Genomic DNA, 24,850 nt, shown 5'->3' on the forward strand with positions numbered 1-24,850 from the left:
ACCCACATGAGATAAGTATGGGCTGACCGTACATGGGTTGGACCTGGGCATGCCTATGTAGGCCCCATTCCATTTTTACGTGGGCTAACTGGGGATGGGGCAGAAGTGGGCAACACTATGTGGGGCCCATGTAGTTTCGGTATCACGGGCCCAACATGGGAAGCCCATGTGGGCTGACCACACTGAGCCCACATGAGATAAGTATGGGCTGACCGTACATGGGTTGGACCTGGGCATGCGTATGTAGGCCCCATTCCATTTTTATGTGGGCTAACTGGGGATGGGGCAGAAGTGGGCAACACTATGTGGGGCCCATGTAGTTTCAGTATCATGGGCCCAACATGGGAAGCCCATGTTGGTTGACTGCATAGAAACCAGATAAGTATGGGCTGACCGTACATGGGTTGGACCTGGGCAGGAAAATGTAGACCCTAATCCTATTTTATGTGGGCTAACTGGGGATTGGGCAGAAATGGGCAACACTATGTGGGACCCATATGGGCTGACTGCATTGAACCCACATGACATAAGCACGGGCTGACTGTACATGGGTTGGGCCTGGGCATACATATGTAGGCCCCATTCCATTTTTATGTGGGCTAACTGGGGATGGGGCAAAAATGGGCAACACTATGTGGGGCCCATGTAGTTTCAGTATCATGGGCCCAACATGGGAAGCCCATGTGGGCTGACCACACTGAACCCACATGAGATAAGTATGGGCTGACCGTACATGGGTTGGACCTGGGCATGCGTATGTAGGCCCCATTCCTTTTTTATGTGGGCTAACTGGGGATGGGGCAAAAATGGGCAACACTATGTGGGGCCCATGTAGTTTCAGTATCATGGGCCCAACATGGGAAGCCCATGTGGGCTGACCACACTGAACCCACATGACATAAGCATGGGCTGACCGTACATGGGTTGGACCTGGGCATGCGTATGTAGGCCCCATTCCTTTTTTATGTGGGCTAACTGGGGATGGGGCAAAAATGGGCAACACTATGTGGGGCCCATGTAGTTTCAGTATCATGGGCCCAACATGGGAAGCCCATGTGGGCTGACCACATTGTACCCACATGACATAAGCATGGGCTGACCATACATGGGTTAGACCTGGGCAGGAAAATGTAGACCTAAATCCTTTTTCATGTGGGGTAATGGGAAAATTTTTTTTAAATCTGATTAGACAATGTGGTTACCCTGTCACTTTTAAACTTTTTACTATATGTCAAAAGCAAAAGCTGCAAGAGCAAGATTATAAAAACTTTGAAAAAAATTATGAGATGTCAGATTGATGGCCTTTAGCTAAGGAAATTGTTACTCAGTTGGCCTGTATTGGAGCTGATAAAAGGTAAATTGTTGAAGCAATTGTATAAGCTTTCTACAAAATGAAAAGCTCTCCTTGGATGGTTACCTCGTCTTGGAGGTCATAAAGAGGTATTGTATTTGAACCATGCTCACTACATGATTTCTGTGTCTGGCTCATTTACTAACACCGACATTACACTAGGGTTCCAGAAGACCAAAATATGCTTCAATGCTTTATTTTTTAAACCAGTTCAGTATTGTTCAAGCTACACTTTGAAGTCCTAGCATTTTTTCTTTTTATTATTTTACACTAGAACAGTCCAGATGTCCTAACATTTTTGTGACATTATCTGTTAAATATGCATAATCTTCTGCTGCTCACTCAAAATAGGTAATGGTTCAGAGTGGACTTTTGTCCTTGCTTCTTTTTTTAAATGTAATTTAATTTTATTTTATTATCAATAGGATGTTCAGACATCCAAAGTGTTCATTGCAGCTTTTTCACAGAAGGACTTAATTCTTATTTGGAGAAATAGTTCAGATCAGATCATCGTGAAAAATATTACAAAATGTTTAGAAAATGAATTCAAACAAAACTCAAGTGAGAAAGACAAGAGTAAAATTTTTAGCATCTGTTTTTTCATCTGTAAACATTTTCCAAGTTGTCAGCATAAATAAAATAAAAAAACTAAACATTTCTATTAATGATTATTTTTTATATCTTTTAATCTTTTTTCAATAATCTTTTTAACCTTTTTGTTCATTTTTTCTCTGGCACCGTTGCCAATAAAGGTTGGTGAATTGAAGTAGATACTTTACACATCCACTAAAGAAAGTAGTTCCAAAACACATTTGAATAAGGACGACTATATTTATTTATTTTTATTGAGAAAATTTGTGAGTGCTACATCGGTTTTACATTTGTTAAACCGATGTATTACTCTCAAAATTAATCTCGTGTTTCTTGGAGAACGTACAATTGTTAACTGCGGATGGATATGCGGTTTCAAAATCAAACGTAGTCCCATCAGTCCGTTGGCGCGGAGTCTGCAGGTTCGCTGGCCTTCTACTAAAGAATCTGTAAGTACACTTCTGTCTGTTTTGTCTGTATTGTATCAAATTTTAGGGAGAGATTTTAAATCGCTAGTTAAAACATTTGTTGCTCGTAATGGTTCGGATGACCGGAGTACCCCGAAAGACCTAATTAGTTGTTTCTTCTTTTTTTTGGCTTTTTTTTTGTTTTTCTTTTAGGTGATTTTTTTTATATTGTTAAAACACACACAATAAGTCATTTGCCATTATTGAGGTAAGAATATTTGGATGCAGAGCGATTTCAAACTGTTCTGGGCCAGATCATTTTCAAATACGCTGCGGCGCCATTCACCGGTAAATTTGAGCGCCAACGCGGCAGAATAAAATCGGTTCACTATGAATCTACGTTGCTAGCGGAGGTTGCTTTTAAAGTACCTTGACACGATAAAACCACTTACATTATTTATAAAGAGTAACTACTTCGCTTTCATTCTGTGTACATGGGTTTTTAACAATCTTTCTCGCAGCCAATTAAGCCAGCATGCATAGCTGGGATCCATTAATTGTGCATTTTTAATTATTATTATATTTTTTTCTTCATGAAACTGCATTGAATCGTGTCGTTATGGGCTAGATAGGTAATGATGAATGGGCATGGGTTTTGTCTGGGCTAACTACAGGAGGCCCATATGTTTAACCTAAAATGGGACCCATATTGTCAGCCCATTTGGGCTAAATGTAGACTGTATTCAGCATTATTGTGGGCTAACTGAGAATGGGACAGAAATGGGCAACACGAAATGGGGCCCATGTGGTTTCAGTATATTTGGCATAAAAGCTTTTTTGTAAATAGAATGAAGGCATAGTAGTAAATATTTTAAAATCATGTTTGTTTTATTGTGTAAGTGACATTTTAAAGCGTTTTATTCTGTCATCGTTTGACTGCAAAAAACATGACAAGTGGGTGTTTAGGTCTCAACTAGCCATTTGTTTGGTCAATGCAAATGGGAGCTTTAGATTTACCAATGTTTTAATACTTTTTAAAAAATTATTTTCTACAGACTACTATGGAGAAGCGTGAAGAAGGCTTGCAAGGGCAGAAGTGACATCAGATCTTCAAAGAGATAATGATATTCCAGAAAAGCGACGTAGAAGGTAACGTGGAACAGGGACTTCTGTAACACACAACTCTAGATCAGTGGTTCTTAACCTGGGTTCGATTGAACCCCAGGGGTTCGGCGGAGCCTCTGCCGCGGAGGGAAAAAAAACTTGTGTAAAGTCGTGATGCGCCGCTTTGCCATCATTTGCTGCGGAGGATCACGTTACATTGCTTAGCCAATCAGTGCTGCGGAGGAGCGCAGGGATGGGGCAAGGAGGGGGGGGGGGGTTCGGTGAATGCGCATATGAAACTGGGGGGTTCGGTACCTCAAAAAAGGCTAAGAACCACTGCTCTAGATCTTCTGTCTCCCTGGTTGTCATTTGAGCTGCTCTCAGTTCTTTTACCCATTTGGTTCTCCTTGCTTTACTTTTTCCTTCCTTCAAAATTTATTGACTTAAATTGATACAGACATTAACAATTGGCATTTTGTTCATGTATAAAAAGTAAGCTTATAAACTATATATGTGTGAAACAATATATAGCTTATAACAAATCAATTAATAAAAACTAAATGTATCATGTGTCCTGATTTTAAAATGTTGTCTTGTAATTGTCATTATACTTAAGGTTGTCATGGTTGCAGAAATTGGAGGAGGGTCCTTAGATGATGCAGTACAACAAGCTGTGCGATTCCTCATGTCCCCTGAATTGGCCCTCCAGTTCAACCTGTTTGGCCGACATAGGAAACAAGTTCCGGGACCTGCGTCTCTGATGTTTTGTATGGTAAAGATCAGTTTTTATATTCACGTTTTTTCTTGAACATTTGTTAATTTTGGTTGTCTTATGCCTTTTGTTCATTTTTAGTAATCTTTTTTTTTTTTTTTTTTCTTAAGATTAAAAACTGAGACTTCAATTTTTGGTTTAATTCACATAGTATTCTTTCACTGTGCTCTCAAGAACTTAAAGATTTGATTGCTGACAAAATTTGAAGGTAATATTGTTTGCATTTCAAACAGTATTAACAAAATATACAAGACCATGATAGAACCTTTATGTCAGTAGTTGATTTATATACATTAATATATTTTAAATTTACAATAAGAATATAGTGTGTGTACTAGGGATGCTCCGATCAGGTTTTTTGCTTCCAATTCTGATACCGATCACCCATGGGGCCCATCTCTGCCGATCATCTGGATTGGCTGTTATTTTTTCACTTTAGGTATAAATGATAACATGTTATCTGGCAAAATTAAAAAGTCTGCGCAGTGTGACGGAAAGAGTAGATCAGCTGCACACACAGGCTGCGAATGAGATACAGGTGATCTGCAACAAGAGGCCGTGATCAGCGATCACCAATCAAACACATTTTCACGGAAATTAACCGATTATGATTGCTGATCGATCTGCACACCTCTATGTACATAATAATAATGACTCCAGAGTGCTTTGATTTTGGCAGATCCCTGCAAGCATTTCTGCCCCTTGAAGGGGAAGAGATGCACATTTCATTAATGTTACATTGTACTAAAAGTAAAACACTAATGCAATTTCTACCTTTGCTTGTTTTTTAGGGGCACTTAAAAGAAATGGATCCATCCACGGAATCACACAAAGATACGGAAAAGGCACTCGAAGTGGGTTACTGGAGCCCCGGACAGAGGTGGAAATAGAAAAGTTAGAGCGACTAGGGAGGCAGCCAGCTCAGACTCAGGTGGGCAGGTTCCAAGATGGACAGTTACAATGATGTATGAGAGCTTTCAAGTGTGGCATATAGGTTATTAAAAATATTTGACAAAAATGTAGTGTGAAAGAGCTATGTAGGTGTGTGTGTGTGTGTGTTGATATATATTTATATGTATTTATATATAGATGTACAGATCTATCTATATAGTTGCATATCTAGATATAGATCTATATACATTTATGTATCTATACATATTTACATAACTAGATGCATAGTTATCTAGATAACAAGATATAGTTATTTAGAAATATAACTAGATATATAGATCTATATATATATATAGATAAATATATATTTACATAGCTAGAAATCTAGTTATATAGATAATTATATATCTACATATAGATCTATGTTTATACATTTGTTATATTAAACTAGTTTCTGTTATTTTCAAATCTGCCATATGAATAATTTTGTAGATTTCTTTTGCCAGTGCATTTCTTGTGGCATCATTTGCTCTGTGTCAATAAAGCTCTTATAATTGACGAGTTAAAAAAACTGAATATTTTAAATTACCAAATAAAAACCTTGACCAAAAGACATTTTTCATCTCTTTTTCTTTAATGCAGGTTTTGTGCTAAAGCATTTTAATACTTTGGTTTGTTGATTAAGATTGTATATCTATTAATGTAATTCACTTTCAGGTTAGGTGAGAAAGACCCCATTGTTCCTACTGGAATGAGGCATCTGGGCCCCACTGAAAACCCAGTCAGCACCCATTTAAATCTACCTGGGCAAACCCATGTGGGGCCACCATGGAACCCGTGGACAAACCCACTTGGTACCCATATTCTAGCCCAGTTTAGACCCAGTTGGGGCCCAGGTAAAAATGAAAGCTCCCAAGTGGGGCCAAGATGGGCCTCATGTAAGTTACCCATCTGGGCCCCACTGAAAACCCAGTCAGCACCCATTTAAATCTACCTGGGCAAACCCATGTGGGGCCACCATGGAACCCGTGGACAAACCCACTTGGTGCCCATATTCTAGCCCAGTTTAGACCCAGTTGGGGCCCAGGTAAAAATGAAAGCTCCCAAGTGGGGCCAAGATGGGCCTCATGTAAGTTACCCATCTGGGCCCCACTCAAAACCCAGTCAGCACCCATTTAAATCTAACTGGGCAAACCCATGTGGGGCCACCATGGAACCCGCGGACAAACCCACTTGGTACCCATATTCTAGCCCAGTTTAGACCCAGTTGGGGCCCAGGTAAAAATTAATGAAAGCTCCCAAGTGGGGCCCAGATGGGCCTCATGTAAGTTACCCATCTGGGCCCCACTCAAAACCCAGTCAGCACCCATTTAAATTACCTGGGCAAACCCATGTGGGGCCACCATGGAACCCGCGGACAAACCCACTTGGTACCCATATTCTAGCCCAGTTTAGACCCAGTTGGGGCCCAGGTAAAAATTAATGAAAGCTCCCAAGTGGGGCCCAGATGGGCCTCATGTGAGTTACCCATCTGGGCCCCACTCAAAACCCAGTCAGCACCCATTTAAATTACCTGGGCAAACCCATGTGGGGCCACCATGGAACCCGCGGACAAACCCACTTGGTACCCATATTCTAGCCCAGTTTAGACCCAGTTGGGGCCCAGGTAAAAATTAATGAAAGCTCCCAAGTGGGGCCCAGATGGGCCTCATGTAAGTTACCCATCTGGGCCCCACTCAAAACCCAGTCAGCACCCATTTAAATCTAACTGGGCAAACCCATGTGGGGCCACCATGGAACCCGCGGACAAACCCACTTGGTACCCATATTCTAGCCCAGTTTAGACCCAGTTGGGGCCCAGGTAAAAATTAATGAAAGCTCCCAAGTGGGGCCCAGATGGGCCTCATGTAAGTTACCCATCTGGGCCCCACTCAAAACCCAGTCAGCACCCATTTAAATTACCTGGGCAAACCCATGTGGGGCCACCATGGAACCCGCGGACAAACCCACTTCGTACCCATATTCTAGCCCAGTTTAGACCCAGTTGGGGCCCAGGTAAAAATTAATGAAAGCTCCCAAGTGGGGCCCAGATGGGCCTCATGTAAGTTACCCATCTGGGCCCCACTCAAAACCCAGTCAGCACCCATTTAAATTACCTGGGCAAACCCATGTGGGGCCACCATGGAACCCGCGGACAAACCCACTTGGTACCCATATTCTAGCCCAGTTTAGACCCAGTTGGGGCCCAGGTAAAAATTAATGAAAGCTCCCAAGTGGGGCCCAGATGGGCCTCATGTGAGTTACCCATCTGGGCCCCACTCAAAACCCAGTCAGCACCCATTTAAATTACCTGGGCAAACCCATGTGGGGCCACCATGGAACCCGCGGACAAACCCACTTGGTACCCATATTCTAGCCCAGTTTAGACCCAGTTGGGGCCCAGGTAAAAATTAATGAAAGCTCCCAAGTGGGGCCCAGATGGGCCTCATGTAAGTTACCCATCTGGGCCCCACTCAAAACCCAGTCAGCACCCATTTAAATCTAACTGGGCAAACCCATGTGGGGCCACCATGGAACCCGCGGACAAACCCACTTGGTACCCATATTCTAGCCCAGTTTAGACCCAGTTGGGGCCCAGGTAAAAATTAATGAAAGCTCCCAAGTGGGGCCCAGATGGGCCTCATGTAAGTTACCCATCTGGGCCCCACTCAAAACCCAGTCAGCACCCATTTAAATTACCTGGGCAAACCCATGTGGGGCCACCATGGAACCCGCGGACAAACCCACTTGGTACCCATATTCTAGCCCAGTTTAGACCCAGTTGGGGCCCAGGTAAAAATTAATGAAAGCTCCCAAGTGGGGCCCAGATGGGCCTCATGTAAGTTACCCATCTGGGCCCCACTCAAAACCCAGTCAGCACCCATTTAAATTACCTGGGCAAACCCATGTGGGGCCACCATGGAACCCGCGGACAAACCCACTTGGTACCCATATTCTAGCCCAGTTTAGACCCAGTTGGGGCCCAGGTAAAAATTAATGAAAGCTCCCAAGTGGGGCCCAGATGGGCCTCATGTAAGTTACCCATCTGGGCCCCACTCAAAACCCAGTCAGCACCCATTTAAATCTAACTGGGCAAACCCATGTGGGGCCACCATGGAACCCGCGGACAAACCCATTTGGGGCCCATATTGGCAGCCCACTTTTATCCCATATGGGGCCCACATGGGTATGCTGGCTGGGTAGTGGTGCCTGGATTTATTGAGTTTGGCAGCTCCTTAACACTTTAACGCTCCTCAGAATGTGTCCGATCAATGCTCCCACCCCTCCCGGCGTGTTTGCTGCTGAAGAGTCACGCCGTTTCGCTTATCTGATGTCATTGTAAATCACTCAGAAGGAGGGTAGGTCAGGGAGGACGGTGCTGCCACGCTCGCACACACACCAAACCGAGCGGCTCTGCGATGGTGCAGAACTGTACAGAACCTCCCTCCCGTGTAAGCGTCTGCATCTTAAATAGAGATTTATAATAGAAGACGGGCTGTGACCTTTCACTTGTAATGTAGCGTAAAATGAGCTTCAGATTTACCAGAAGCGCGTCAGGAATAAGCTTCATTAACCTGAAGGGAAACAGTGATGATGCCGGTATTAAACCTCACAGCTGAAACATTACAGACGAACCGCCTGAATACAGTGCAGATTAAGCGATGAGCTGCTGTTTTAAATGCGCCGTAAGCTGATCTAAACACAGCCGACTGCATATTTCCAAATTCTGCTGAGCAAAACATATTTAGGAAAACATTTTGGGAAGTTCTGTTTTAGGTTCATACAAAATATCCTTGTATATTTATGCTCAAAATTAGAAAATGTGCTAAAAAGAGATACTTACAGATATATCTCTCAAAAATAATTCAATATATTTTTTCACTCATTTCAGAGAGTGAAATTTATGTATTAAAAAAAATCATCACACATAGAGAGAAATATTTCAACAATATCATTTCTTGTAATGATTAAGATGCTTATAATGTTGATTCTGGTTCAGGAGTGATTTGACTTTAGGAATGATTATCCCTGTGCACTTTTTCCTTCCACTCAACTTTCTATCAATATGTCTGGATGCAGCAGCTGCATCAGCTCTGACCTTTTGTGATTTATGTGATGTGGAAGCTGTCAGTTCCTGCCTTCTGGACATCTGACCCAGACTGAGGGACCATTTAGAGGCTCAGGAAACCTTTGAGATAATTTGCTGATGAGGGTGTGACACAAAATGTTTCTCTTTTTAATTTTCTGACACACTGAATGTTGGGTTTTTATCATCTGTTGGCTCATTACCATCAAATTGCAATCATGTGCTTCGTTATCTGAAATACTTGACTAAAATAAATCTTTTAAAAGTATTTGAGATGTACTTGTGCATCCTCCGTATGAAGAGACACAACATTAAAAAAGACTAAACTTTCTCATTTTGGGGTAGCTGGGATTAGCATTAATGTCTTGAGGCTGAGACAGTATGAGACTCTTAACTTTACTTTAATCAGAACACTTAACTGCAGATCTTGCTTTAACTTTTAAGTTGCATGTTGTGTGTCATCCTATTTCGAAAAAAGGCACGTTTGTACAAATGTTAAAAAGGCCAAAATTAATCTGCCATCGCTACTGATGATGATCAAACTGTGTGTGAAGTATTATTAAAAGGTAAGGTCCCGGTTATGGACAGCAGAGTGAGGGACACACAGAGACTGACAGAAGCTGGACACTATTAAAGTGCCCTGCGTCAGGCTGAATATTACGTATTAAATCTGCCACAGTCCACACAATAATGTGTTACTCTCACACTTTACCTAAGCCTGTCAACATCCATCGCTGGTATTGATCCACCTGCTGGCATTTCTGGTTCTGCAGATCTGAACAGTTTTGTCAAAGTTCAGGAGTTATTACTCTGTAAAAATGCCTGTTACATTAGTTATTGTTGCATATAAAGTCACGCAGTGTTTCTATATGCAAAAAAAAAAGATGTTTCTTTCTGGGAACGTGATGACGTCTAACTTTTTACCCCACATGATCCCAAATGTTTTGAATTCTGTATTTTATTTCCCTGTTAGGCTCAAAGCTCTAAGCACAAATGTTTTCTAACACCGTGATTTATTGCACAGTCAAACAGTGATGTTCCCTTCCTGAGTTTGAACAGCGGATTGTCAAACTCATTTTCATTTTGGTTCATAACGAGATCATGAATCCTCAAAGGACCAGATGATAAAATGACCCATTAACAAACTTAACATACAAATGAATTGTTATCTCTGCATCTGATGAATATTTGGCAGTAAATTAGACTTTGATTTAATTGATAAAATTAATTTTTAAGCACACAAATGTTGCTGAAGGTCCTTTTATGTGGCCCTCTAGAGTCAAGAGGGCCGCATAAAAACAATTATGCGTATAAATTTGGCCATTTTGTTCCACAGAAAAATCCACAAATTGCTCTGTGAAGCACTTTGGTCAATTAGGCAACTGGACATTTAATATTTTAGCAGTTTTGGCACCAATTCATTCCTGCATCAGGGATGTTTAATATCAACTAAAAATGAGATGCAGCACAAATACACAGTAACTAATAAATTATAAATGAGATCTACATTCATTTCAATGATGGTTTATGATCATAGCCTATTAATATCCAAACCACCAGGAGAAATAAAATAATTTGCAATGGTTAAGTACATTGAAACAAAATGGAAGCAGGTTGAGACACAAAACGGCATCACCACAAGAAGGGTTTCCCCTCTAAGTCCTTCAAGTTTTTAATGTTGCCAAAACAAGGAGCATCTTCTTTTGTCATCAAAATGTACAGTTTTTCTGAACACAAAATGTTGAGTATTCATCATAAAATGGCAGAATCAAGCAATGCTATAATGACCACAGAAAATGTTACACCGAGTTCTTTGACCAATTATCTGCAAAATCCAGAAAAGAAACATTGGAACAGCTGTGAAAAATGTAGATGAACAAAACACAAGAATCGGTGCTGGGCTGAGAGGGCGAACAAGGGAGCCAGAGGCAGGTGGAGTAAGCGACCATGAAATGGAAACAGAAAACAGAGCTTGGAGAGAGAGAGAGAATTTGAGTATAGACTGATATCTGCAGCGGCCCAGCTGCGAGGCTTAAGGAGCTTAGCCCTCCTGCCCGTCACAGCAGACTCCTCAAGAGCAGCGTTCACTGCCGCTGAGCTACTGGGAGTAAAGTGAGGAGAGGAGAGGTGGGGTGGGAAGAGGTGGAGAAGATGATGGAGTGGGTTTAGAGCAAACCCACTCCATTTTAAACACCGAAGGAGAAAAACGAGTTGTGAGTTGCTTTGCATTCAGCATCAGTCAGTGAAGCTTAATTCAGGTATATTCGGGGCCATTTGTGGCCCTTGGACTGATTTCTCTGTGTCACCCCCTACTGCAGGTCAAAAATGATACAGGTTTGTTCATTAAACGTTTTGTTTTTAATCAGGATAAAATTATTACCAACTCAGTTTCCTTAGAGTGGAAAATGCTACGAGCAACAGCACAAAATATTCATATTTTTACAATGAAACTTTTACAGTTCATTTATTTACAGAGTTTTACTGAAAAGCCGACATCTGCACCCAAATCGCCTTCTACTTGATTTATTAAATTTGGCTAAATAAAGCAAGTGCTTTGAAAGAAAAGTGACCCAAACTGCGCAGATTAAAACCCCAGAGATTAAATCTGTTCAACTGAGTTTAAACAAAATTAGAAAACTACATGCATTTCTTTTCATACAGCAAATTCCTTTTTAAGTTTTGGATCTGTGATGAATAACAAAAAAATAACAATAATACTGTAATTTGTAATTTTTTATTCTTGGTCCATGAGTCCTTTTGACTTGATGAGTTTTGCTCGTGTGGCAAAAGTTTCTTTTGGAACCAAATGGGATGATTTAGACAGGAAATGAACAAAAGTACTTTTCCATACTCTTGTTTTCTGTTTCCATGGTGATATACAGGGACTTAGATGTATTGATTTACATCATCTAAGCATGTAATGTTTTGCTTTCTTCTCTATCTACAACAGGAAGTGTAAACCGACCGGCGCCGGTCCCTGCCTTCCTCAGGAACCCACCTGTCCTCCCGTCGCCTCTGGACATGAAGCCTTTCCTCCAGTTTCCCCTGGAGTCGCCTCATCCGGCCGGCATCGGCCTCTTCCACAACTTTAACGCCGTGAGTTCTCACACTCCAGCATGTGGACACAGCGATGTGTCTTTGAATCACTACCATTTACCTCCAAAGGCGAGAATAGACGAGCATTTAAAGTTTGGATGTTGATAAAATGGACAGGAACAACTTCTGGTACTTTTGATCAAAACTGAAATTACTTTTGCAATATTTATAGAGGAAAACACACAAATTGCTATTAGGAGACTATGAGATCAAACAATAAACCACCCAATTAACACTATAAATATGCTCCTGGTTGCCTAATACAAATAATTTGGATTTGTGTTATTAAAGGCTCCGTTCACATCAGCTCTACCGTGGACTGAATGTAATTGTGTTTTCATGAAGAAAATCTGAACGCCAGTTCAGAGACAAGCACAGAACAAGACAGGCATTTTAAAACAATTATTCAGACTTTTTGTACATCAACAGTTCCAGGAAAACTTAAGAGCCCTCTGCACTGAACCCCATTGAAAACCTCCTGGTTATTCCTCCAAATGTTGATTTCTGAACTCTTCCTCAGTTAAAACATCAGTTTTGTTGTTTCTAAATAAACATGAACTTGTTTTCTTTGCATTATTTGTGGTTTGAAAGCTCTGCATCATTTTAGTTATTTTGACCAATTTTCATTTTCTGCAAATAAATACTAAGTTTTTGCTGGGAAGTTCAGAGACATGTTGTCAGTAGTTCACAGAATAAAAGAACAATGTTCATTTTACTCAAACATTTACATATAAAAAGTAACATCAGAGAACTGATCATTTTAAGTGCTCTCTTAGTTTTTTCCAGAGCTGTAAAAAAGAGATACCAATAATGCAAACAAAACCCAGATGCTCCCATTTAAATACCATCTAATTGTCAAATCAAATTTGGTGTCAGTTTTGATATTTTGATTTATGGCTCTCCACCAGGGCGTCATTCCATTCATTAAAGGGAAGCAGAAACACCTATCATGCATTTAAATGTTCATTTCACAGCACACACCTTTTCATTTGCTTTTTTAAAAATTGCAAGTCAAGCCTTGGATTTGGGAATGACATTAAGAGTTCAACATGTTGAAAAACCACTGGGAGATGCTAATTGTTGTAGCGCTAACAAAGTTCAAAATAACGCATCTTTCACCATTTTACGATTTTAAACGCTCAACAAATTCAGTCACAAATAGAGATGGTGCATTACTATATCTACCTCTGGTTGAGTGAGACACAAAGCATCAGAAGCTACTAAATACCTGCAGCTTTCACTGTTTTATTTCCGTGGCAGCCACGCTGAACTCCAGGCTACAGAGGTTCCCAGTAGACAACCAGCAGCTTCTGGGGGCGTCAATGTCGTCAGCTCCACTGGGAACTCAGAAAATCACGTTTCTGAGTCCAATGAGATGCACCATAAGCATTGAGAACATTAGGTTGTACAGTTCAGATATCATGACAGTAAAGTTGGTCTCAGTGATAAAGTTCCTTCCTTTTAGAAGGAATGTGGCATTTTGGAGCATCTTCAGTTCAACATCTGAAATATTTAGAGTGAACTGGAGTACTCTAGACTGAACAGAGGTTTTTTATACAGTGTGGAGACAAAAAGGAGAATTATTCATTCTTATTTTACATCAATATGACCAGCTTAGACTGCAACATAAAGACCCGAATGAACTACACTGATCGCAGATTCTGTAACACCTGAACCCAGAGTACAATTCAGACAAAAACTGAGCATCATTTACGCCCTTCAGCAATAACCTAAAACAACATCCTCTGTTATTTCTGCACCAAATTGGAGAAAATGCTGATGCATCTACTGATATTATAGAAACACTAATTTGGTGTCTCTGATTTTCTGTGGTCATATATTGACACAGAAATACTCAATAATCTCTATGTTACAGACAGACATATGTTGAAATACATACATATATAACAAGAAGTGAAGGATACTGGATTTTAGATGCCCGAGAAGGTAACAATGAGGTTTATAGATTTTAAGTTTATAATCCAGTCTAATAATTGATATTATCCAACTTTGTCACATATTTGGGCTTGAAGAAATCCTTCCTGTCTTCAAGAGACTCAACGTAGATACAACAGCTGAAAGCTCTCAGCTTCACATCAGTATAAGCTCAATTTTTTCACAAGCGATAATTAGACAAGTTTATGGAATAATATTAGTTCCTAGCCATGTGGTTGAATTCAGAGAATGAGATTCCTGCTTCGGGCCGGCAGTAAAAGGCTCCCCAGAGATGCAGTAATTGCTTCAAGCATTCCCTTGTCCCTCTGCACTTAGGTTAAAATATGTACAGTGAGTCTGTCCCCGTCTGTTTGTGTCATTAACTCTTCACTTGCTCTGCAGGGCAAACTTCCTAGAGGTGGTTGCACGATTTACAGTTTAGTCCATTGTTTGTGTTTGTGTTTTATTTATACCAAGGCAGATTTTTCCCAGCAGGACAATAAAGCCCATCTTATCTTATTGTACATTGTGTCATCTGAAATGATGGGGGTGACAGCTGTTTTTCTATTCAGCACAGCCGGTTTCAGCGTGATTGAAAAGAAGCACAGCCGAGTGGTTTGCTGCAATAAAATGAGTTACAGCTAATCAATCGAATAAGAGGCACAGGCTGTGTTCTCCGCAGTCAGCATTTTCTGCGGCTCCTTTTCATTTCCAGATTGGGTTTCATGTGAAGGTCAAGCTGGTCGCAAACAGAGATGCATAAACACAAAATCAGTGTTCTCATCTGCATGCACTCAGACAGACCGACCCCTGCAAAGCTTTGTGATTCATCCCGCTTCGTTGACAACATTTAGGGTGACCAGTGGCGTCAAAGCGCCTTAATTCAAGTCACTCTCTCTTTGTGCTGGAAACATTTACTACAAAGTCTATGATTTTGTCATCCTCAGCTACATATTTAAATCGTAGTATCTAGCCTGAGGTTTGGCTTTAGAGGTTACAGAGAATACTTGGTGTTTGTGTGGAGACAAACGTAAAGTTTTTCTGTTCTTTTTGAAATCATCAGCTGGAAAGTCTGCAGTCTCAAAACAATTTTATCAAATTAACTTAAGACAAAAAAACCCAATTTATTACAAATTTCATAAAAACGATTTACCAGTTTCATTGTTCATTAGGGCTGCAGCGATACACTAATCTCACAATACAAGACGACACATGAAATTATGTTCACGATACAATATATATCACAATATTCAGTAAATGATACAATTAGATACATTTTTAGGATTTTCTGAAAGATTTTAGAGGGACGGAGGGATTTTGGTGACATTTTGTGTCTGTTTCATAGACTTGGATTAAATTAATTGAACTGATGGTATAATAAATGTTTTGTTCAAATGTTAATTGTGTGGCTTTGTGTATCTGATTATGCAGAAAGGGAACATTTTTGTCTTATTCACTTATATTAGAGAAAGTAACTTATCTATTTCATTATTAAATGAATTGTAACTGGTTGTTTTGTAACATGTCATTTTTAATCTACATGTGCAACTGGGTAAAAAGTGTCATGTGTGATAGCTGTCATTTAATTCATCTGGATTTGACATAAAACTGAAAATAGGACTTAATTTATCAATACTCACCGATGAAAAAAATCGATAGTTAAATATCGATAAACATCATAGAATCGATAAAATTACACAGCCCTACTGTTCACTATAAATTTTACGCTCATGATCTTTAACATTAATGCACTGATCAATAAAGAACGTTTCTTATCTTCATATTTTCTTCTTGAATCATGACAGAATGTCATTTCCTTTGATTTGTTTGTGATGTAGAAATAAACTTAAACTGTCATTAAAAAACACACAGATGAATGTAACTAAATACTCTTATTTTAGCTTCTACTAAAGAGGAAACTGACTTTCTTATGTCATCCTCACAAAAGGAGTTTCATTACTTCAATTAGAAAGCAACTAATCTCAAGATGACACAAAGAAAATCTAATCCTAAACTGTGACATTTTTTGATGATCTCACAAACTGAATTTCTCTAGAGTTTTTCCTTAAAAGATCAAAGAGGAGAATAAGGCAAAATGCCAAAAGTCTGGATCGTTACCTGAAGAGCAGACTGAGGATGACTAAATCTTTAATGCACCAATGCAGTAAATGAGTTCAGTCTTATTTAATTTAGGATTTACAACAATTAAAACTAAGAAATGTCAACCAATCCAAGTGCTGCGTAGTGAAAAATGCGATACAAAGCGAACAGGACAGAGTGCAGGTGCAACAAAAGCTCCAGTGTATGAGAGAGTGAAAGAGGAGACAGGGAGTAGATAAAATAAGTTAATGAGGTCGTAACAGTGGGGACAGGTGCACAGATGGAGATCCTGACGAGAACAGGTGGCCAAAGAAGTGCAGCGAGAAGATGCAATGCGGGAAACATCAATCAGACTGTGGACTAAAGTAAGAAACAGAGTATGTGTCTCATTGTTCCGCGCTCGCAGCTACAAAACCTGCATTAAAAACATGAATGCAGCAGCAGTTTCTTAGAGTGAACTTAACTCTTTGGTGCAGATGGACATGGTTGCTTCGTCCCCACAGTGGAACAGGCAGCAGCCTGTTGTTTGGGTAAACACTTGAACGAATGCTCTTGTAAAATTACTATTCATGGACGCTCAATGTTCAGTCTGATTTAGTTTGGCCCAGAGAAAAATGGGCAAAAACAGAGCAAAGCAGGTCTGCTCTGCATCCAGAGCCAGAACCAAACACGGAGAAGCAGCATCCAGCTTCTCTGTGCCTCTAATCTGAAAGAAACTTCCAGAAAACTGCAAAAGTGTTTAAACACTGAATTCCTTTAAATCCTTTGTTTAGAGTTGCCTTTGATTAATAATAACTGGAACATCAATGATTTTGTCTGTAGTAACTTTTCTTTATTTTCCTTTACTGTCCCACAGCAATGTTCTTGTTTTTCCTTCTTATGTTTTTCTCCTGTGAATCACTGAGTTGCTGCTACTCAGCTACACGAATTAAATAACACAACTACTTCTATAAACACCGTGTAGGTATCTGCAGTTTATTGGACCAACGTTCAGGATTTCAGACCAATTACAGAGCTCCCGATGCCGCCCGAGGCTTCATGGTGTAAACGATCTAATATAGCAACATGCATTCAGCGTGAGCCGGAGATGATAGGCTGAGTAAAACCTCAGTGTACTGTTGGCTGTTTAACCAAGGCAACACCCAGATCTGTGGTTGTTCAAACCCCACCAACAGGTCAGGGCGCTCAAACGAGTCGGCTGGAAAAGAATAGCAGGAAAACCCTTCAATGAAAATAACAGGCCACATGTATGCGCTTCATTTAGAAATGACTGGGTTAGACGCTTTAATTTTAGGTTATAGCACAATGTTTTAAATATGGAATGTATCAAAAAAACGTGCATGTCTTTACATTTTTTGTGGGAGTTTTTTCATTCCACTGTTGATTTTTTTTTCTTTTTTGCACTTTCTATCCACTTTTTTCATAATTCCAGTCACAAAGTTGCATTTTATTTTGAATTTTTTTTTTTTTTTTAACAAAAATTCACACGTGTTGTGCTCTATTTGTATCTTTGTATTTTTATAATGCAAAGCACTTTGAAATGCTTCCTTGCTGAAATTTGCTGTACAAATACAATGAGTTTTTGACAATAAAATGAAAACTAAATGTTTGGTACATGAATCAATATCACCAAGAACTGTTGGGGGTTGTAATCAGGGCTCTCTGACCCTGATGTGAATGAAAAAGATTGCTGATGTTAAATCACTGATTGATCTCCAGCTCTCTGTTAGACTTGCTTTCCTCCTCTGCTGCTGCTTCCCCCGTCGTTCACCTTCACTCTTTCAACTCCCGTCCACATTTCCTCAGTGGAAAGCCTTATGTGCTCTATAGGAGGGATGAATGACGGCGTCTGAATTTGCCGTGTGCTGCTGAATGTTTGATGCGACCTCTGGCTCGTCTCTCCTCAGATGGACCCGGTCCAGAAGGCTGTGATGACGCATACCTTTGGGCCGCCTATTGTGAAAACAAAGAGGCCGATAATCTCCTGCAACGTTTGTCAAATACGCTTCAACTCAGAGGTATGAAAGCTCGCACTGTCCGCAGAACCTTGCAGATGTATTCACACTCTTTCAGCTTTTCTAACTTTGTCACAATAAAACCACAAACTTATGTTTAATAATGATTTTATCTGATAGGCCAAGCCAAAGTAGTGGGTAATTTTTTGTTATGTTGTATGTAAAAGAAAAAGTATGAAATGTATTTGCACTCAGACGCTCCTCAGTAAACAAATAAAAACAAAACCTACAGAACTTTTGACTGCATCTCTATCACATCTAGGGACTGAAACTTTAATCCACTCTCATTTGCAAAATAGCTGAAGCTACATTCGATTGGATTCCCTTAAATTCAACTCTTGCCTGTTTTGGATTTAGTTCTGGACTTTGATAAAAACTTTCCCATTAAGGCTCTGGCTGTGTGTTCAGCGTTCTTGCTATGTTGGAAGGTTTTTTGTTGACTTTAATAACTTTATTTCAGAGGTTTGTTGAAGAAAAGCATTCTCACACCATTGTCCTCCATATTTTACCTCATGGGTGGTTGGATGACTAGGATTCATTGTGACACAAACAGTATTTTGCAAAATATTATGTTTTAATGAGGCCCTTAAAAACCAAAATGGCAATAAAAATTTAATTTAAAAGTTATTAAAATATGTTTTTTCCACTATTGGGGCTATATTTAGTTGTGTGCTATGTTTGTTGTTTGGTTTTGCTCACCAAATTCTTGGCTGACTTCAGATATCTGAGGACGTCAGGCTGAGAGTTTGGAATAATTAATAATATCCAGATGGCATTGCCGCTTGAAAAAGAGAAGTTTTCAAAATAAACATTACGTCACATTTGTAAATGGCTGAAAATCATAATTAAAACAATCTCACAGAAGTGCTGAAATCATTTGCATTTAGAGAAAAACAGGATGATAAGAGTTTATCCTGTATGGAACAATGATTCAATGCATTCAGTTTAATTTTTAGTAGTCAAGATGCTTATTTTTTTGAAAACGGTTAGCCATGCTTGAAGGAAGAAGAGTTGCTGAACATCCACCGGCAGACCATCATGTACCGATATTTTTTCCAATCCTTAGGGTCACTGCACCAGAGCTTTGTTTATTTAAACGTTGACCTAAAGCATAAATTCTCAGAATCCTGTGTTGGTCGCTGACTGACAGCACAGCCGGGGAAAGTGAAAAGTCTTTCTCGGTTCTAATTTTAGCTTGTTGCGTTGGGGACAGAAATCCCTGCTTGCTTAACTTACGCCAGCGTCAGGGAGAGCGTTTCCTTTGGCCGACAAGTGGCATCAGCATGTAATGTAGAGAGAGATGGAGTCAGGCAAACAAGGAACTGATTGGTTTTACATATTTCAGAGGCTCTACATTAGAATACCTCCAGTGGCTCTTGACTTCAGGAACATTTCCTAAAGAGTTCATTGCAAACGTGTGAATATGACAGTACTGGTTTGTGGGGCGTTATGATGGGATTTTAATGGACTGTAAGATGTTTGAGGGTTGGTGTGAAGCAGGAGGAGGAACCACAGCTCGTCCTCCATGTCACCCCGGTGCTGATCGGGCACGTTTTCTGCCTTTCAGTTTTGACAGGCAGGGCTTTGCTAACACGGTGCAGAGGCACTGAAACTAAAGAGGCCTGAAGTCATGAAACTTTAGATGAAAGATCCGAGTGTCCCCATTAAGGAGGCAGCAGCGTTAACTGAAGATGAAAAGCAAATAACTCGTAACGCAAGGCTCCAAACCCTACTGCTTGACATGACTGACATGAGCTGAGTCCACTGGACTGTTTATAGAGCGTAACGTTAGTGGTCACACGTAAACAGGGGAAGCTTTGTGTTTTTCACTGCACTTCTTTACGTGATGAAAACTGATTTTGTAAAAACAAATTCCTGATTAGCACAGAACTTTTGATCAAGGTGTCCATGTTTCTTTCAGAAGACAGTACTGTAATTTAGCATGTTCTAAAGATCTGAATGTGACAGTACCTTCAAAGGGGGCCTGTGACATTTTGCATGTTTTTATACTTTCGATTGGGTTTCGACTGCTTCTAAAAACAACTCAAGTGCTTAAAATCAACACTCAGTCATTTTTAGGTAATAAGTTATATCTGGAATATAATTTTCTTTTCAAAAACTTCCCTGTTAAGTAACAATCGACAGGCTCTGTGCCGTTACCTAGCAACCCCAGCTGAGTCCTGCCTGTCTCCTAGCAAACCAAGCTGAGCTCCAGGACATTTGATCAGCTGCATGGTTTTATCTCTGTACAATGGCTGTTGGAAAAGACAAGTGTTTTGTTGGTGACCTGCCATCCAGAAACATGACTGCATTCATGTTGGTTGTGCAGGAGGTTCTACTTCTGCTTTTCTAAGATGCATGGATGTTTAGTTGTGCATCTAATTGCAACTATTTTCATGTTGTGAGTGTAAACGTCGAGTTGAGGGTGTGGCCAGCTGCATCTTATTTTGATTTAAAGTAATAAAAGGTCCTAAAACATTTCATTATGAAATTTCACAAAAAAATTGGACATGATTTGTTCATCCCTGAAACCTGATATAACCTGTTCAAGGAAGCATGATAAATCACTTTTAAGACCTATGAGGGGATAGTTCAGATTTTCCAAAGTGAGGTTCTGTTAAGAGCTTCTAAGCAGTAAGTATCTTACCTGCAGTAACTCTTTTAGGGTCTTTACTTAGATTAGATACAGATTTGTTGGCACCAAATGCAGAAGCATGCGGCTAGTCTGATTGGGGCCAAGACCAAAGTAGACTGATCAGTCTTAATACAACTCCAGTTTCAAGAAGATGGCGGTTTATCTAAACCTTATTTGTGAAACCATTACCACATTTGTATTGGGGGTTCCCAGACTGCTGAAGCCAATAGGACAAAAGAAGCAAAGACAATTAAAAGATCACAAAAACAGATTCCCTCAACGTTGGCTGAGAAGCAAAACATTTTAATCATAACAGAGAATTAGTTTTTTGTTCTCCATGTCATGGTTCTTTACCAAAAATACCACTAGAAGTAAGGTCAATGCTCTTCTGTCTTGGTTTGACAACTACAGCTTTAAGAGATGGAAACATCTTGTGTTTATTATTTGTTACAGTAACCTTTAACCTCAGCATGAACAGGAATCAGACACCTAATGTACAGCTTTGGCTGGAAATAGGACTCTTTTCTTGGGGTCAAGTGTGAAGAATTTGTCCTCCAAACCAGGGGTGCCCAAAGTTAGTCCCCGAGAGCCAGCATCCTGCATGTTTTAGTTCTCTCTCTGTCATGTCGGTATTTAGTTTTCGAACCCACGTGCAAGAACACAATCAGGAGAGACAAATAAATGAATAATGAGTTTATTGATTCCAGGAGGGAAAAGGGTGAGTATACTGGAACGGATGACCGGGTCGTCTTACTGTCAATGAAAGACAACAGATTAGTGGGGAAAGGTGAGCGATTTCCAGGAATGAGACGAACAGGTTCTTACTTGGTTTGAAGGCGAGTATGAATAAACAGAGCGCTGAATGAGAGGGCTTCGTTGGAGGGCGGACAGGTTTGTTTGAGGCGGAACAAGCGGAGTTCGACTTGGTCCACTTGTAACAAATCTCCAGATGGATTCGGGCTCAGACCGGTTGATCCTCGGTTGAACACTCAGACGATGAGAAGTCGTTCAGCCTCTGCTTATATCCTCAGTCCACGCCCTCCAAACGAGCTGCAGGTGTGTTTACGGGGTTACCCCCGCAGCATCCCAGGGTCTCTGAGACCTGGCGGCATCTAGTGCATGCCATGGGAAATGGCAGGTACTTCGAAAAACTAAAACTAAAACCAACAACAAGAAAAGAAAAAACAAAAACAGAAAAAACCCAGACCCTGACACTCCCTGGTTTAACGCACCTGGATCAAATGATGGCTCGTCAGAAGGCCTAAGAGGAACATTGACAAGCTGAAAAGGTTGTTAGTACCACCATGGAGAGAACTGAAACGTGCAGGATGCCGGCCCTCGAGGACCGACTTTGGACACCCCCGGCGCTAAACTCAGTTGTGTGTGTAAAAGAGAGAGAGTCATTTGAAGCTTAGACCTGTTCTGTCCTTAAGGAGCCATCAATTATGTGTATCTCTTGTGCAGACCTGCATGTTCCCACATAATCTACAAGAGTCTGGTGTTCTTGACAGGAGAGTACTTTTATTCACACCAGCATGTTTATATTTACATTCTTATCCATTGAGTTCACTTACTCATGTATAAAACAGATCCTTGAGGGGGCTTCTTGATGGCCGCGTGTGAAGTCTTAAACCGGAGCACCTGTTCGTCCACGCCGCTCTCGTAACGCTGCATGCAGCATCTGCTCTGCTGCAGCTCCACAGCTCCTTCCACAGTAACCTGAGAGACTGGGAACTTAAAGCACTGTGGACATTCTTTAATAATGAACGGACGCTCTGCTTTCAGTGCAGTTCTTGGCTTACTCACCGTGGTGGGTGTTTACAGCAGTTTAAAAGCAGACACGCGCCTTATTTTTCGTCATGGCGTTAAATATTCAATACAAAACACGGAGATATTTTTGAGTTTGAAGCATAAATAAATAACCAGAACTCACTTAGATGCTTAGGGCATAATTTAGTTTAAAACCCACTTTTCTTCTGACACAGAATGAGTCACACCAGGAAGGCACGATGATGTTAACACTGCGTCACTAAAGACTGGAACCGCAAACAGATAACTGATTGTTTTCTAGACCTAAAAGTTTTTTTTAAGTGGGAATATATATAATTGATGCATGTCTGTTTATTTTTGGTACAGAAAAAGGACATAGGAGGCATTTTTGCAGCATTTTTGCTCCTCAATAGATATTTTGGATTTAAGTGTAGCAAAAAAACTAAAGTAATAATTTGTGCTGTGGCTACTACAGGTCGAGCAGGAAGTGACAAAACCTGTTGTTTATGAAGTATAAACTCAACGAGATGCAAAATGCTTTACTGTTTCTGTTTCCTTTGTCAGTACAAAACAGCTGCTGATAAACGCAGACCGCCTTATTAAACCAATCAATATCCGATCTCTCTAAATGCAAGTATTACCTGCAGTTATAACTCACCTTTTCTCTGTGATAGAGAGAATATCAGACAATGCAGTCAAAACATTTCCCCTTCTCATCTGTCTACCATGTGCAGCACCATCATTCCCACTTTCATGCATCATTGGCTTGAAATGACAAGTTACAGTAAAACAAAAAAAAAATAAAACCTGTTGGACTTGGAGTGGTGTGACAGAAGATGTCGTAGGAATTGACAATCCTGACAGCTGCTACACTGGAAATAAACCCTGATGAGTAAAACTTGGACTGATTAGCCCCTCTGTTAAGGTGAAGCAATTGTAAAGAGCTGAAGCCGGACTGCCTTTAGACGAAACATGCAGCTCAGTCCTTAGCATAAATTACAACACCGACCCAGAATGCTGCCAGACTTTTATTATTTTAAATTAGCTTTTGTCACAAGGGGTCAGTCAGACGGAGCTCTGTTAAATCAGCAAGGTGCTGGTTTGATAGATCTCCAAGCGACCACTATGTTTCCCTTTTGTTCATTCATCACTATGAATCAACACCCGATTATGAGGTTTCAAACATAACATCACCGCTCCTCATCAACTTGGCTCCCTTGTGCTTATGACTAAATTAATCAAAACTAATATAAATATTAGAAGAGACATTGCTGAGCAGCAGAAAAACAAAACTTGCACAATTAGTGATGCCTGATCCTTGTGTTGATGTATAGCATTAGTACTGGCTGCAGAGTGAAAGAGGTCAGTTGCCTAAGCGAGGCATTTGAGAGGCAGGTGCTTTACCCGCATGTGTTGTAATTATAACACTGCAATTCATTGCAGGCCACAGAGGACAGATTAGCCTGCTAGTGTTGAGCTCAGCTCTGCTGCAAGGTTGACGTCACAGTGTGCTGCATTAGCCATCGTCACCACCGCCGCGCCACGCCGGACTCCTCTCGCTCATCCCTTCCTCTCTCTCTCTCTCTCTCTCTCTCTTTTCCCGGTCTGCTCCATGTTTCACTGCCTGTTTGATAATGTTTTAATTTCCCTCATCAGTTTTCGTCTTACTGCCTCTCCCTTTGTCAGGGTCCGCATTGTGCACCGTCTCCGTCTCTCCAGCTTCTTCACACCCCCTCTTCCTGTCGCCGCTGCTCGTCTTCAGCGCAGTAGATTTGGCTCCTCAGCCCGCTCTATCTGCTTTCTGTGCCTTTGTCGCTCTGGAGATAAAACATCAAAGCACATCCTGCTTAGCAAGAAAAAGGATTTTAGTAACATTTTCTAGTTCTCATTTTCTCCTTAAATCCCTTTTCTTGTTCCTCGGTCGTTTAGATATTCCTTTGCGTGGCTCTGTCTGACATGTGACAATACGCTGGGGAAAAAATAGTATATTTTGTCCCTTTTAGATTTTATTAACATCGTCAGTGAGGACATCAGTTGATCACGTGGCGTCTAATTTC

The 24,850-nt window shown here is 40.5% G+C and overlaps 1 protein-coding gene and 1 long non-coding RNA gene across 3 annotated transcripts in view; both read left to right on the forward strand.

Annotated features, from left to right (window-relative positions):
• LOC106924394 (zinc finger protein 385A-like) overlaps positions 1-24,850 on the forward strand; it is a 48,463-nt gene that overhangs the window by 12,889 nt on the left and 10,724 nt on the right. Inside the window, exons 2-3 of the mRNA XM_014998085.2 lie at positions 12,193-12,338; positions 18,281-18,391. Coding sequence (XP_014853571.2) covers positions 12,193-12,338; positions 18,281-18,391 — 257 coding nt within the window. The remainder of the gene's footprint in view (positions 1-12,192; positions 12,339-18,280; positions 18,392-24,850) is intronic.
• Positions 1,099-5,727, forward strand: LOC148159651 (uncharacterized). 2 transcript variants are annotated; one of them, XR_015762841.1, is made up of 4 exons: positions 1,099-2,391; positions 3,405-3,498; positions 4,070-4,225; positions 5,017-5,727. It is a non-coding gene; the product is annotated as an uncharacterized LOC148159651 (long non-coding RNA). The 2 variants fall into 2 exon arrangements; XR_015762840.1 differs by lacking the exon at positions 1,099-2,391 and having other exon boundaries at positions 2,607-3,498.

This window comes from Poecilia mexicana, unplaced genomic scaffold (genome assembly GCF_051168715.1).
Source record: "Poecilia mexicana isolate PSO_F unplaced genomic scaffold, ASM5116871v1 scaffold_5, whole genome shotgun sequence".
Lineage (NCBI taxonomy): Eukaryota > Metazoa > Chordata > Actinopteri > Cyprinodontiformes > Poeciliidae > Poecilia > Poecilia mexicana.